Below are 14,364 nucleotides of genomic sequence, written 5' to 3' on the forward strand. Positions count from 1 at the left end.
GGTGTTGCTGTGGCTGTGGGGTAGGCTGGCAGCTGTAGCTCTGATTCCACCCCTAGCCTGGGAACCTCTATATGCTGTGAGTGCGAGCCTAAAAAAATAAAAATAAAAAATAAAAAAATAAAGCCGACATGAACACATCCATGTAACACACAGAGAGAGAAGTACCCAGAGAAAGTGTATGGGGGGGCTACTTTTCAACAACTACAAGGATAGAAATGTATGAGACGGTAGCGATATAAGCTTGAATTGAATAATAACCCTTCAGCAAACATAACTGCACACAGCAAAGTGTTTGCTGGGGAACTTGGTGTAAAGTCCAACAGTAGACCCCTTACTTGATGCAGAAATCATTAGCACAGCATCCTTACTGTTGGTCAAGCCATCCCATGTGGGACGCTTCACTTCCTCGTTTAGTTGCCCGTCTCAGATGTCAACAGCTCCAATCATTAGCTCTTCCTCAGAATAAGTCAAATCTATCTACCTGCTAGGAACTTACATACCTTTGTGTTTTCTCAGCACTCTGAAATTTAACCTTCATCATGACAGCTCTTCATACATTTTTAAGTATTAAGTTTCTAAACTTCATTTATTCCCTTCTTCCTTATTCAGATTTAAAATCGCTCTAGGTTTTGTTCAAGATACTGTCACATATTTTAATGCATCCCCAATTTCATCTTAAGATGCATAATATCTAGCAGGTTCTACCAGTCAAAGAGCTAAGCCAAGGAGCTTCCAGAGAAACCACTGGATAAGGACTAAGGGTAAAAGTTTTATCAGTTACTTACTCAAAATCAATCTGGGATTCATCCTGTTTCAAAGGGCAGAATGAGTTGATTTGAGTTGATTCCCAAGGAGGAGAGCAAAATTACCTCTCTTTTCTTTCTCTTGTTTTAAACATGAAAAAAAAAAATTCCCCAAATCTCCGAAAACACTTCATGTCAGACCAAAATGGTCTATTCTGTTAGCTTCACTAATACTAATGCTTTGATTTGAGACAAAGAGTGGAATCAGTGTCATTTGTCTTCTGATTTTCATCAGAATGAAATTACATATTAGAGGCAAAAGACAAAGACCTCCATCTATCTAAGAATTACAAAAACTTCTGGAAGGATCATTGGGTGAGTACTCACATCTCCAGTAAGTCAGGCAACATCTACTGGTCACAGCATGAAGCGTGTGTCCTAGGCTCCCTGCCCTCCTTCCCACAAAAGCAGTTACCAAAACATATGATAGAATATTATTGGATAAAACATATTTAAAGACTCCAGGCCAAAAAAAACATGCCCAACGGCCAGACTGACTCTGTGCAGCTAAGGATTTATAGAAATGAGCACCCTCTCTGCACCTGTCTTAGAGAAGATGATGTTACACTTGCATAAAACGCATGGCCTCCAGGATAAAGAGTTATGTATAACACAATGGGTGACAATTACAGTCAACCTGCCACAGGGACCCTTAGGGGTTAGTCCCTTACTTCCTTTAAGTCTCAGTCCAAATGCCCACTTCTCCTTAAGGCCTACAGTAACTCCTCTAATTAAAATGGCAACACTCCCTCCCTCCCAACTCCCATCAGACAATTTTTTTTTTCATGCAGAGATGTTAGCCCCTTAGAATGCACTGCATGGTTTACTAAATTATTATGTGTGTGTGAGTGCACATGCGTGTGAACTGTTCCATCACTCCTCCCTCCCAACACACTTGAACATGAAGATAAGATAGACAGGACAGGATCTTTATCTCTTTACTAATGTATCCCAAGAATCTAGAAGAGATCCTGGCACATGGTAGGAAATAAGAAGTCAACATGTATTGGTTGAATCAATGAGTAAGTAACTGTGGGCTTAGACAGACTTGGCCCTGAGTCCCAATTCCACCCACACTAGCTGTAGGAGCCTTGGGAAATGATCACCCTCTCCACATCTGTGATTCCCCATTGGTAAAATGGAGACATAGGAAAGCATGAAAATTACGTAAGTCAATGTAACGAAGGGCTTAGGATCATGCTTGGATGAAGAAAGTGTTCAAGAGATGTTACCTGCCATTATTATTTCAAGATCTATTTCCCAACGTGGTGATGGATTGGTGATGACTTATGCTCCCAGGCAACTCCCCCCACCTCACATCTGAAGAGCACAGATCGGAGATGTAGAAAAGGGACCCAGACAGAGCACTTGATAGAGCAACAGAGCTACCAAGGTCAAACCCCATCACAGGGTCTCATCAGCTCCAGTTCAAGGAGCTGTTAACAGCTTAAGTACGACAGACTCAGCCCTGCCGGACTAGAATAAACATAACAATGAAACCACTGAGTGAGTGAGGGTGAGGCTGGAAACCTTAAAAGGCAGGAAAAGCAGCTCCTCTCCTGCTACTTGAACAGAGAGATTTGTTTATTTGGTTTAACTGGAGTCAAAGCTAATGGTTCTAATGGCTTTGAATCACCCCGACTTCTCCAGGTTTCTACACAAGGGCTGTTACTTACACTTTATGAAAGAAGATAAAGAGAAAAATCAGCCCTCCATGAAAAGAATTTACCAGAACACACTAATCATTTAGACATCTGCTTATATTTCTAGAAAGCTAAAGATCAGGAATGGTATGGTAACTTTTTCCAGGAGCAAAATCCAAGTCTGCCTATAGGCTGCAAATTAAATCATTAACCTGAATGTTCACTAAGTATCGAGGAAAACAAAACACTGGAAACACTCAATATTGATATACACATACCTTTAATCTCAGGAGAAGAGCAGAGATTTCAGGACTGGTAGAGTTAAGAGAAGAAGTGGCAATGAGAAAGGAAGAGAGAGATGAAAATAAAGGTGATGACAAAGGGAAATGGGCATTTGCTGATTTCAGGGCAAGAACCACTTTTAATTTCCCTATTTATTATTTATTTCCCAACTTATTTCCTATCTTCCCAAGGCTCCAATAAGTGGTCCATTAAGGCATTATAAGAGCGAAATAAAATGGAGGGCTACAGGCTCAAGGGTGCACTCATAACAGATAACGCCAGGGGAAAAAAAAAAATTTCTCTCCTCACTCTAGAGAAGAAAGACCCCAAGATTAGGTGACAACTGAGCAAGGTCACCAATCAAAGGTGGAATCAAATCTCCAAACTCCCTAATCAAAGCTCAACTTTCAACACAAGAACTGCCTCAAGTTTTAAAATGCAGCTACATTTCTGACAAGCTCTCAGGTGACACTGAAGCCACTGGATCTGGGATGACACTGAAGTAGAAAGCTTCTGCCCCACTGCACCTGCTAAGGTTAAGTCTTGGGAATTTTTTTTTTTTTTTAATAAAAGAGATATTTCCCAGGAGTAGGAGAAAGTGAGGTTACAGATGAAATGCTGCAGTTCTAAAAGTTCGAATAATTCACAACAATACTTGTAAAATTTAAGGGCCGTTTACATGGTGGTGTCATGCCATGTCATATATTTAGCAAGTAAAATATACTTAAGTTGCAGATTTTTAAAGTATACACAAACACCAGTGTTTCACAGTTACGGGATCTCTCACTGAGCTATTCTGTGGATATGCATTCATTACTAATTTCTCCCTTTTGTTTGAAATATACCACACCTAAATTGCACAAAGTCTATATAACTATCTTAATTCTCATTCTCCTTTGATAACAGAAATATTATGTCTGGGAGTTGCTTTCACCATCTTTGAAATCTGACATTAAAATGTCTAAAGATAAGAAAGATGGCACTAACACACCAAATTCTAAAGGGCTTATTTGCATAGGTTTTACCATCCAGCACTCCAACAACACAAAGTAATAAAGTTGACCATACCCAATTACACATATTCTATTACAACTGTATATCACATATATTATAATGCCATATATTAGGTGAGGTCCAGGGTAACTGGGGGCAGGGGAAGACTTTTGAAAAGCTCTTATTGGCCTATTTCTCTATTTTTCACCTATCACAGAGAAATCTCCAGGCACTTGAAGAGAGCTGATGAATCCTTGAACATAATGCCTCCTATCCCAGCCAAAACTCAGTTACCTCCCAAAGCCTCCAATTGGTCCCCTTGAATCAGCTGAGCCCCAAAGGCTTTTCCTGTAAAAAGTCCACAGTGTATCTAAATCGGATCCCAGTAAAATTTCGCTTCAGCCCAAGTGAAAATGCAGAGGTAGCATTCACGGATAACAGCTGGAGAACATTAGTCCTCTGTCTCTCCTTTTCTCTCCCAAGGGTTGAAAACTCTGCTGTTCAGACAGGAAGTCGTCATACACCGCACACTGCACAATACGAGAACGCTGGGATATTAGAACAAGTTGCGGAGGATTAGGAAGAGTGTGAGGGGTTTTGTTCAAGAACCCAGAACAGCAACTTCGTGTTCCTCTTGAGTGTCCATCCCCCACCCCCTCAACCAGTGTTCAAGTAGCATAATGTACACACACCCAGAAATGACAAGCACACACTTCACTCCCTGACAGCTTTTTAAAAACTCAGAGTAAGGGGGCTTAATCTTTCAGTTTTCCACAAATTTCTTAAACATTAACTGCTTTTTTTTGGAGGGGTTGGCCAAGATTCTCCAATAATCTTTTTTTTTTTTTGGCATAAATTCATGTTTGCTATCTTCACCTTCTACTCTTTCTTTTTTTAAAGTGAAACTGTCAGGAAAGAACTCTCTCACAAAACTGCCCGGAAGAAGGAAATACATATATTTCCTATATAGGTGGAACTCAAAACATGATGCTCTGGAAAAGAATGATTTAAACAAAAGGTTCTTGTGGAGACGGTTTTTTAGGGTCGGTTTCTGCTGTAATTTCATAAAACTGCTGAGAAGGAACACAGACAAAAACAGAGGGAGAGGCAGCCACATTCGGTGGCCGAAGCTCAAAGTTTTGAACAGGATGATAGGAGTTTCCCTAACACCACATGCTGAGTAGCCATTCTGCATTCCTACCAGTCTGCAGGCGCTGGACCCTGTTTCTGACCGCCAGTCCTCTGGGGGCGGGCTGCAAAACCGACCCTGTCTCTTCCACTACCCTCCAGCCAAGTTCACTAAAGACAAACCTTCCCAATTTCTCAACTGTGGGAAACGCTTTTGCTGTATGCCTATCAGGGGCATGCTGTTAATCAACTGGGTTACAACACTACGGTTTTATGCAAAGAGGGGGAGGAGGGGCGAGGGAGAAGCCAACCCACACATCCATCATCCTTTTAGGAGGAGGTGGAGTTTCAAGTTTCCCCAACTTCCAAGTTCCCACTTGACAGGCAATATTTCTGTGCAATTTCCAGCCCCACGTAACAGATGGTCCTTTGCCCGTCTCGAGCAGGGAGAGCGCCCAGACAAAGCCCCCCGTCACTCCTCGCCTTGCATGGCCCCTAGGTGGTCAGTTTCACGAAGCTGTCAGCTCGGGGGCAGTGAGCAGAAAATGGAAACTTAACTTCTTCCAGAAGTTTTTCCTGCTACAGGAGAGTCCAGGGGACCGGTGCACAAAGGCCTGAGAAAGTTTTCACTATGCTGTTTTTCCAAAACGTCTTCCGCCATCCGCCAAACCACGTCCTAAACCCCAGATGCCCAGAGAAGGAAAGTTGAGGCACGTGTGTTCAGAAACACTGCAGATATACAACTCGGGCCGTCCCAAAGACAACCTGGAAAGTTGCTTAAAGCGACCCCCGCGGGAGGAAAGCATTCTCCGGGCGCCGAAGCACTCAGTGCCAAAGGGGAAGGTGATGACCCAGACCGGTGCCAAGTTGGGGTGCGCCCCGGCAGCGTGCGAGAACCTTCCTTCTCAGACTGAAGGGCGAGGGGAAGGGAGGGTGCGAAACGGGAGTGTGAAGACAGGCGGCCCACTCACCCTCACTGCCGTACTGTTTGCCATTGTTCGCGCCCATCCTGCTGCCGTCATGCCCGCCGTCTCCCCGGACACTCCATAGCTGGGGCGCACCGCCTGTGCGCTCCGCCAGAGGAAAGCCCGCCCGACGGGATCGTTAGCTGCGCATACCCCACGATCCGGCACCGAACTCCGGCCGGGGGCGACCCCTGCACGCCGGTGGGAGGGGTCGCTGTGTTCCCTGCTGGCACCCCCGACGGCGCCGGGTGGGGCCGGGGGCAGCCGCCGCCCTTAGAATCCGCGTTCGGGGCCGGCGGGAGCAGCGTAGCTGAGAGCCCGCGCCCCGGGGCCGCCCAGAGGCTCGCCGCGTCGCCGCCGCCGGGTCCCCATCCGCCCACCCCGATCCCCCTGCGGTGGGCTCTAAGCCGCGCGGGTGGCCGGGGCTCCTGAGCTCCGCTGCCTCCTCCTGGCGCCCCTGAGCACCCGCGGCTTCCCCGGGGAGGGCGCGGCGGCCACTTGTTGCTGGTGCCCGGAGCGAGCAGAGACTCAGGGCCCGGCGCCGCTCGCCCAAGGGCCGGACTTTTGTTAGCGCCAGGCGCCTCCTCTCGCCGCCCAGCGTCAATCACAGCTGGAGCCCCCGGGAGGAAGGCCGGCCCGGAGATGCGCGGCCTTTTAAAGGGGCAGCGCGCCTTTTTGGGGCTCGAGCTCCGGCCCTGGCCTCGGCGCGGGCCCTGCTCGCCGCCAGCGAAATGGCGTTGAGCGAAGGAACGTGCTCTTGGCTCTATTTTACTATTGTTCTTTTACAGGCTGGGCCCCTAATTAATACGATAAAATCGTCTTTTGAAATCCCTTGGGTTTGCCTGCAAATATGGCCTGTTTTTAGATGTGGGGGCGTCTAACATAAACACGCATTAGAGGCTGATTCTGTCTGACAACTTCAGGTGCTTGTGCTGGCATCCTCCTGTGGCTCCCACGTTCGTTCGGGGACTGAGGCTGGGAATGGAGGAGCGAGGGAGGGAAAACTTTAGGGGAACTTAGCAGGGAGGCACCGCCGAGCCAAAGACATTCCCCGCCCCGGTGCAGGAGGTTTCCTGGCTCAGAACTTTTAAGAGCTTCCGAGCCAGGAAGTGTATTTTCTGCCTGTTTCAATGATTTTTTTCCTTGTGGTTGGTGTTACCCTTTGTTTAATCCATTACAACCTCTTTTGGAGATTTATATGGCACTTCTAGAGTCTTAAAATGGCCTTTTGGTGTTCCCTCGTTTAAATGGAAAAAGGAAATTCTTCTTAATGTTTTATTCCCTTTCCGTATAAATACCTTGAATTTTATAGTATGTGCATCTTAATAAAGACCGGGACATTCACAGCGCAGATTACTTCTTTGAATTACTTTGTAGGGAGACAAGCACAGCTTCTCCTTATAGGTGTTAGATGTTTAAAGTTAAATTAAACGTGTATTTTATATATATATATCGAGTGGAGACCCAGGATTTTTTTTTTTTTTTTTTTTTTTGGTCTTTCAGGGCCACAGGCATATGGAGGTTCCCAGGATAGGGGTGGAATTGGAGCTGTAGCTGCCTGCCTACGCCAGAGCTACAGCAACACAGCATCTGAGCCGCGTCTTTGAGCTAGACCACAGCTCATGGCAATGCCAGATCCTTAGCCCACTGAGCAAGGCCAGGGATCCAACCCACGTCCTCGTGGATGCTAGCTGGCTTCGTTAACCAGTAAGCCACTATGCGAACTCCCAGGATTTTTGTTTAATTACCTTTTTCTCAAAAGGCTTGGGACCAAGAGCAGAGATTGTTAGTGACTTGACATTCTGTAGGTTCTATTGGGTTAATTTCCTTTAATTTAGTACATTTTCTTTCTTAAAGATAGGACAAAATATCATGTTTCAATTTTTTCTTTTTAGGGCCGCACCTACAGCCATGGAGATTCCCAGGTTAGGAGTCCAATCGGAACTACAGCCGCCAGCCTACACCACAGCCCCAGCAACACCGGATCTGAGCCACGTCTGCCACCTACACCACAGCCTGTGGCAATGCTGGATCCTTAACCCACTGAGCGAGGCCAGGGATCAGACCCACAACCTTGTGGTTCCTAGTCGGATTCATTTCCCCTGTGCCACGAGGGGAACTCCACATTTCAAATTTTTAAAAATCTAGATTTACTGTTCTCAGAGATCATATATTAAAAGAAAAATAATAATTCATTATTTTTAAGGACAGGGTTCAATAGTTTTGTGTTGTATTTATAACATTTCAGCTGTCTCAGTCTAAAGAGATTAAGAGCAGTATTTCAAGTCATCCTTTCATATACGTAATCTAGCACACTACCTGGCCAATGATGTTTCCCATGTCTATTGATTTAAAATAAAAACTTATGTCCCGGGCCTAATATATAGGAAATAAGGGTGTCTAAAATGTGGAAGACTTAAATGGGTTTTCAGAGACTCCACCTGAAAATATAAAGCCAAACTAGAAATGAGCAGATGTCTACATTTTCTTCATCCAAACTGGGTCTCTGCTCACTGGATCCTAGTGATTTACCATCACTATTTAGAAATTGCCCTGGATCTAACCCTGATTCAGGTCATTTTGGAGACTTGGTTGAAGATTAACCCACTATAAAGCAGTGTAATGATGGACACTCATCCTAATATTTGGTGTTAAGTCAACAACTTCCTTTTTTAGAGACTGCTGTCTCCCTAATCCTCTCTGTCCCTCTTTCAAGGTCTACAAATCTGGTAAGTGACAAGAGAAGAAACTGAAGCTCAAACTTCAGCTTGAAATATCTAGAGTCATCCACTTGGTAAATGTCAAATGAATTCAGATTATCAGGCCCCCTCCTCCCACCCCTCTGCCTCTCTTGATCTGGCCTTTATTCAACTTGGAGTCACTGTCCCTTCTTTTTGGTGGAGTCACCTTCCAAGATTTTAATCTCAGAACAAAGCTAATAGTGAAAAGTAAATTGTAGGACATTTATCTCCGTTGAAATTAAGGTCTCCAACTATTTTCAAGGCTCTATTGCCTGCCATCAAGGGGAAGAGAGACAATCTAGTTTGAAAAGTTCCAATATAAAACAAAATAGAGAAAACACTAACTTGATTTTGTACATCCTCCTGATTATAAACTATTAATAGTCACTGTAAAATCTTGGGGAAGAGTTACACAAAAAGATAGAAAAGACTACTTCTGCTTAAAATAAAGGTGCATTCACATGTATATATGTTTTAAATGTCAAAAGTAAGGTATTGTACAAATATGTGATTTCAGCAAAAAAAAATTTCCAGTCTTTTTACTCAGACACCAAACCTAAACCCTCACCTTTCAATACACATTTGTAAGATTCTTGATGAAAAGATGATGGGTTTTTCACCAATGGCTTCTCAAAGCTAGTATAGTTCCTAACACAATGTAGTCACTCAGTAAAAACCTGCAGAAGGAATGAATGTTGAACAGAGATAAAATGATTAGAATGTTGTTCCATTTCCTCTCCCTGTCTGTTTTAAGAAGCCATAATCACTGAAAATATTTGAAAAACAAACATACATTCTAAATCAACCCAAAATTGGATAATATTGTACCAGGCACTGCTTTTTGTTTTGTGTTTTACATTTTGTTTTTTTTGTTTTCTTTATCCAGTGGCCTTTTCCTCTTTGCTCTGGGGATACCAGTTCCTGTTCTTTGGGAAATTTTTACCCAAATTCCAACTGCAGCAGGCTTCCTGTGGGAACTTGTTAGTTATGGTGGTGGTGGTCTACTTCCTGATTAAGTGGTGGCCCAAGGTCAGGCTGACCCAATCACAGATCCACCTGCCACTGATAGTACAGGAGTAGCAACTGCCTCCCCCCTCCCTAGAGTGGTATCAGGGAAGAGTCAGGCCTTTTACTATTATCCAAGAGTCAGAGGGCCACCCCTACTAGAGTGTCGGTGGAGACCAGGTGGGGAGCTAGAACTCTCACACCACCATCAGTGAGAAGGAACCCCCTCACCTGTAATTTTCACTAGAAGTTGAATGAGGAACTTGAAATTCCACTTCCACCTACTAGGTATAAGGTGGCACAGTTAAAACAGAAGGTTTAAATAACACTCATAGTCTCATGATATCACATGAAAATGTCCAGGTTTCAGTGGGAAATCCTTCATTATACTACGAACCAGGAAGATTTCAAAATGAATGGAAAAGACAATCAGCAGACAACAATACCAAGATGCCAGAAATATTAGAATTGTCTGACAAAGATTTTAAAGCCTTGAAAAAATACTTCAACAAACAATTTAAAAATGCTTATAATAATTGGAAAAACAAAAACAAAAACAAAACAGAAAGCCTCAGCAAAGAACAGAAGATATGAAAAAGAACCAAATGGGAATTTTAGAAATGAAAAATATATTAACTGAAAAAGAAAAGCTTAGTAGATGGGCTGAACAGCAGGATGAAAGAGGCAGAGGAGAGAATCAGTGAATTGGAAGACAGAACAATAGATATTACCTAATCTGAATAACAAGGAGACAACAGATTGAAAAAATGACTGAGTCCCAGGGATACTGGGTAATATGATAAAAAATCTAACATTTGGGGTTCCCATTGGGGCTCAGCAGTAATGAACCTGACTAGTATCCATGAAGACACAGATTCGATCCCTGGCCTCACTCAGAGTTAAGGATCCAGCATTGCCCCGATCTATGGTGTAGATCACAGTTGTGGCTTGGATTCTATGTTGCTGTGGATGTGGTGTAGGCCAGCAGCTGCAGTTCCGATTCAACCCCTAACTTCCATATGCCTCAGGTGCAGCCCTAAAAAGACCAAAAAAAAAAAAAAAATCTAACATTTGTGTCTTCAGAGTATCCAGTGGAAAGCAGAGAGAGGGAAGACCTGAACCACTTCAGAAATAATGGCTAAAAACTTCCCAAATTCTTGAAATGGTAAATTTATTTTAAAAAGGAGAACTGATCTGTGGCTGAATGGATTAAGATGGGTTCTGAAGGGAAGTGGGTGTGGTTATAAAAGGGCACATGAAGAATGGAAATGTTCTGGATCTTGACTATAACCATGTCAGCATCATGGTTGTGATAATTATACTACAGTTTTGCAAGACTTTTATCATCGGAGGAAGCTAAGTTGGGGTAAATTGGATTCCTTCATGTTATTTCTTAGAAATGCAAGTAAAACTACAATTATCTCAAAATTAAAAGTGTAATTTGAACAGAGAAATCCTTTTCTCACCACAGGAACTATCTCTGCATATACTTGTTCTACTACGATTTACAACACTTCCCATTTCCTCTTCTTACACATATATTCCCCTTCTTACACATATATTCCCCTACTCAAAAGCCTTAATGATCATTGATTTCTTAGTGTTAACCAGATTAATATCTGCATCCACTCAGCACTGAATGATTTACGCAAAGCATCCTAAAATGGTTTATATCCCAAACCTTGAACTGGGAGGCATCAGAATTGAAAGATTTCTTTCTTTTCTTTTCTTTTCTTTTTTTTTTTTGGTCTTTTTATGTCAGCACCCACAGCATATGGATGGCAATGCTGGATCCTTAACCCATTGAAAGAAGCCAGATATTGAGCCTACATCCTCATGGATACTAGACAGGTTCATTACTGCTAAGCTACGACAGGAAATGCTGAGAGACTCCACTGATGAAAGGAACTTACCAATTGCTAAATTAGTAAGCTGCACAATTACTTGGTCCTGTGTGAACCTGATGCAAAAAGAAAAGCAAAAGTCAAAAAAATCTAAGTTTGAGTTGACATTCACATTTTTCTATATTTCAGTGACTCAGTGACCTTTCAGCTACTTTAATAAAAAATATCCACACTCTGAGGAATGGGAATATATTTTTTTCTAGCAGTATATTTTTGGAATATTGAATTCAAATGATAGCTTGATTTACTACACCTTAGGAGCCCATTTTCTCTCGGGGGTGGAGCCTCCTAGGTTCAGGTTAATCCCCTGTATTTGGCACTGGGAACAGACAGACTGCCAGAGTCCCATGGAGCCAGAATGCCAGGAACCAATCAGCACACCACTTTCCTTCAACTGGGCTGTTGGTTGCCAGGCTGCAAAGGAGCACATCACTGCTATAGATCTCCCTGGGAATACATAGACAAAAATGATCTCTCCCTTGAAACCCATTTTGAGTAACATTCAAAACTGAACTCCCTGATAGAAAGAATACTAAAAATAATCATAATAAATACTACTTGTTTAAAGGGAAAAAATGGACCATACCATAGTTCACTCACATTTATGTTGATTTTTTTTCCTCCTCTTGGGTACACTGGGTTGCCTCCAAAAATCTGAGTCACCTACTCATCTTTTGTTATTTTTGTATTTCAGAATATGGTTAGATTTGAATATTCTGTTACTGCATTTATGGTGGAAAATGGCAACTCAGTTCTAAAATAGATGATATATTTTATGTATGTATTTTATAATGTATGAATTATCTAAAACAGGAAATACTGTTTTTTAATTCATGTAATTTTATTACTAAAATATAAAGTTGGATTCTTGACAAGACAAATATTTGTATCAAACAGAAAATGAGGGTAAAAATGATTATTATGCCCACCCCAAACATTTAGTATACTGTTACTTAATCTGTAAAAGTAGAAAATGAAAAAAAAAAGAAAACACATTTATTTTTTTATTGCCACTGTTCTGTTTTGAATTAAGTGGTTTGCATGTCTAAATATTCATAACTTAATAAGACAGTGCTTCTAGCCTCAGCTTATTGATGGAAATAGGAAGACTCAGAGGAGTTGAGACAATCCTATAATGATGCTCAGCAAGATTGGAACTCAGGTCTATTTGCAAAGCATATGATATTTCTCACTAGTTTCTGCTACCAAAATCATGTCATCACATGTTACCCTAGTTGTGCACAAAGCCTAGCTCTCAGCAGAGGTACTATACATTTAACTAAAAAAGAGTGAAACATCTTTTGAAATCTTAAGATTTTAATTAGCTTTCAAAACAAGTATTCATTATGCAACATGAATCTTCATCACAGACATAATGATTAAAGGTTATATATTTTAGATAAATAATTTAGATACTTTCATAATTATAAAGTAAATAGCTAGCTTACTAGAATGCTCACTTTATATAGGACACTTGAAACTCTATCTGCTCACAAAATCTCCTTTACAGGTCTGGAAAACAAAGCAGCTGTTTGCTCTAATTCAAAATATTGCAATATTTATATACTCTGCCAAACCCTTGCACTTCACCCTTGATTGCACATTTAACATCCAATTCCATATTGTTTTGCCCTTTATCAGGCAACTATCCTAGATTGGGGGTATAAGTCACCCAAGACCCCACAATAGCCCAAACCAGCTTCACAAAGTTCATATGCTTAGCTCGGAGTATTACAGCATTCATTCAAAGTCCTAACATATTTAATTATCTGGTTTCTAAGAACACAGCAAATTAGAAGCAATGCATTAGAAGGAGTGTTGCTCAACATTAAGAAACTACAAAAAACTATTAAAACTATTAAAAGTAGGGTAATGAGAAAAATCTCTAAAGGGAAGATAGAAAAGCTGAGTAAAAAAAAAAAAAAAACAGAAACAAGAAACAAATGAAAAAATCTGGGGTGATGTAAGCATGGGTTATTGTCTTAGGTAAGGCAATATTAGCACCTGTAGTAAGAAGACCTCCTAATTTTAGTGATTGGGCTTAATACACTAGAAATTTATTTCTCACTCACAAAACAATCTAAGCACATTACTGGAGATTATACTCCACACGGGGATTCAGGGATCCAGGCTTGCACTGTCTTATAGCTCCACAACCACAACATCGTCCACATGTAGCTGGTAGAAGGCACAAAGTATAAATGGACAGTCATACCCCATCACATCTGCTCACATTCCAGTGATGAGAACAAGTTCAGTAGCCTCATCTGGGTACAAAAAAGTCTGCGAAATGTAGTCTCTGGCCAGCTTATTGTCCCCCCAGCAACACTCCACACTGTGGGAGGAGAAGTGGTACTATTGGTGAACGTACTTGTTTAGTAGACCCTGAAGATAACATTTTATTGTTCAATAATGAATACACGTAACTATTATATGTCATACAATTTGGCTGGCTCACACAACACACATTTTCCCTTCCTTGTTTTCCCAGAATCCTCAGTAGTAAGAAAGAATGGCCATATGGGCATGTCTTGGCTGAATAAACGTAATCAAAATTCACTAGGAAAACCTGGAATAGATTTTGCTATTGAAATAAAAACCCAGAGATGGCTCTGCCATTAGTACCTTTTCTCGACTTCAACTCCACTATTTTTGAAGATGTGGCAGCCATATTGTGAACTTCAGGGAAATGCCAAGAGAATTTTAAGGATGGTGACCTCGAGTCCTGAAGACACAGATAACCTGAGGCAACATCAGCAACCTCCTAGCTCAAACTCCCTATAATGGGAAGATAAAATCTGTTACTTAAAGCCAACTAGATACCTTGGAGATAAATACATTTTGTTCATAGGAAGAAAACATAGATAACATAATATTCCATCCATAATATTTAAAAACTG

The 14,364-nt window shown here is 41.8% G+C and overlaps 1 protein-coding gene across 1 annotated transcript in view; it reads right to left on the reverse strand.

The window, feature by feature from the left end:
- The window catches only part of FBXL7 (F-box and leucine rich repeat protein 7), a 409,417-nt gene extending 403,066 nt beyond the window's left edge, over positions 1 to 6,351 (reverse strand). The window contains exon 1 of the mRNA XM_047767855.1: positions 5,821 to 6,351. Within this exon, the coding sequence (XP_047623811.1) occupies positions 5,821 to 5,857 (37 nt within the window). The 5' untranslated portion in view covers positions 5,858 to 6,351. The remainder of the gene's footprint in view (positions 1 to 5,820) is intronic.
- Between the last annotated feature and the right edge of the window lie 8,013 nt (positions 6,352 to 14,364).

The sequence above is a fragment of the Phacochoerus africanus genome, chromosome 1 (assembly GCF_016906955.1).
Source record: "Phacochoerus africanus isolate WHEZ1 chromosome 1, ROS_Pafr_v1, whole genome shotgun sequence".
In the NCBI taxonomy this organism is placed as follows: domain Eukaryota; kingdom Metazoa; phylum Chordata; class Mammalia; order Artiodactyla; family Suidae; genus Phacochoerus; species Phacochoerus africanus.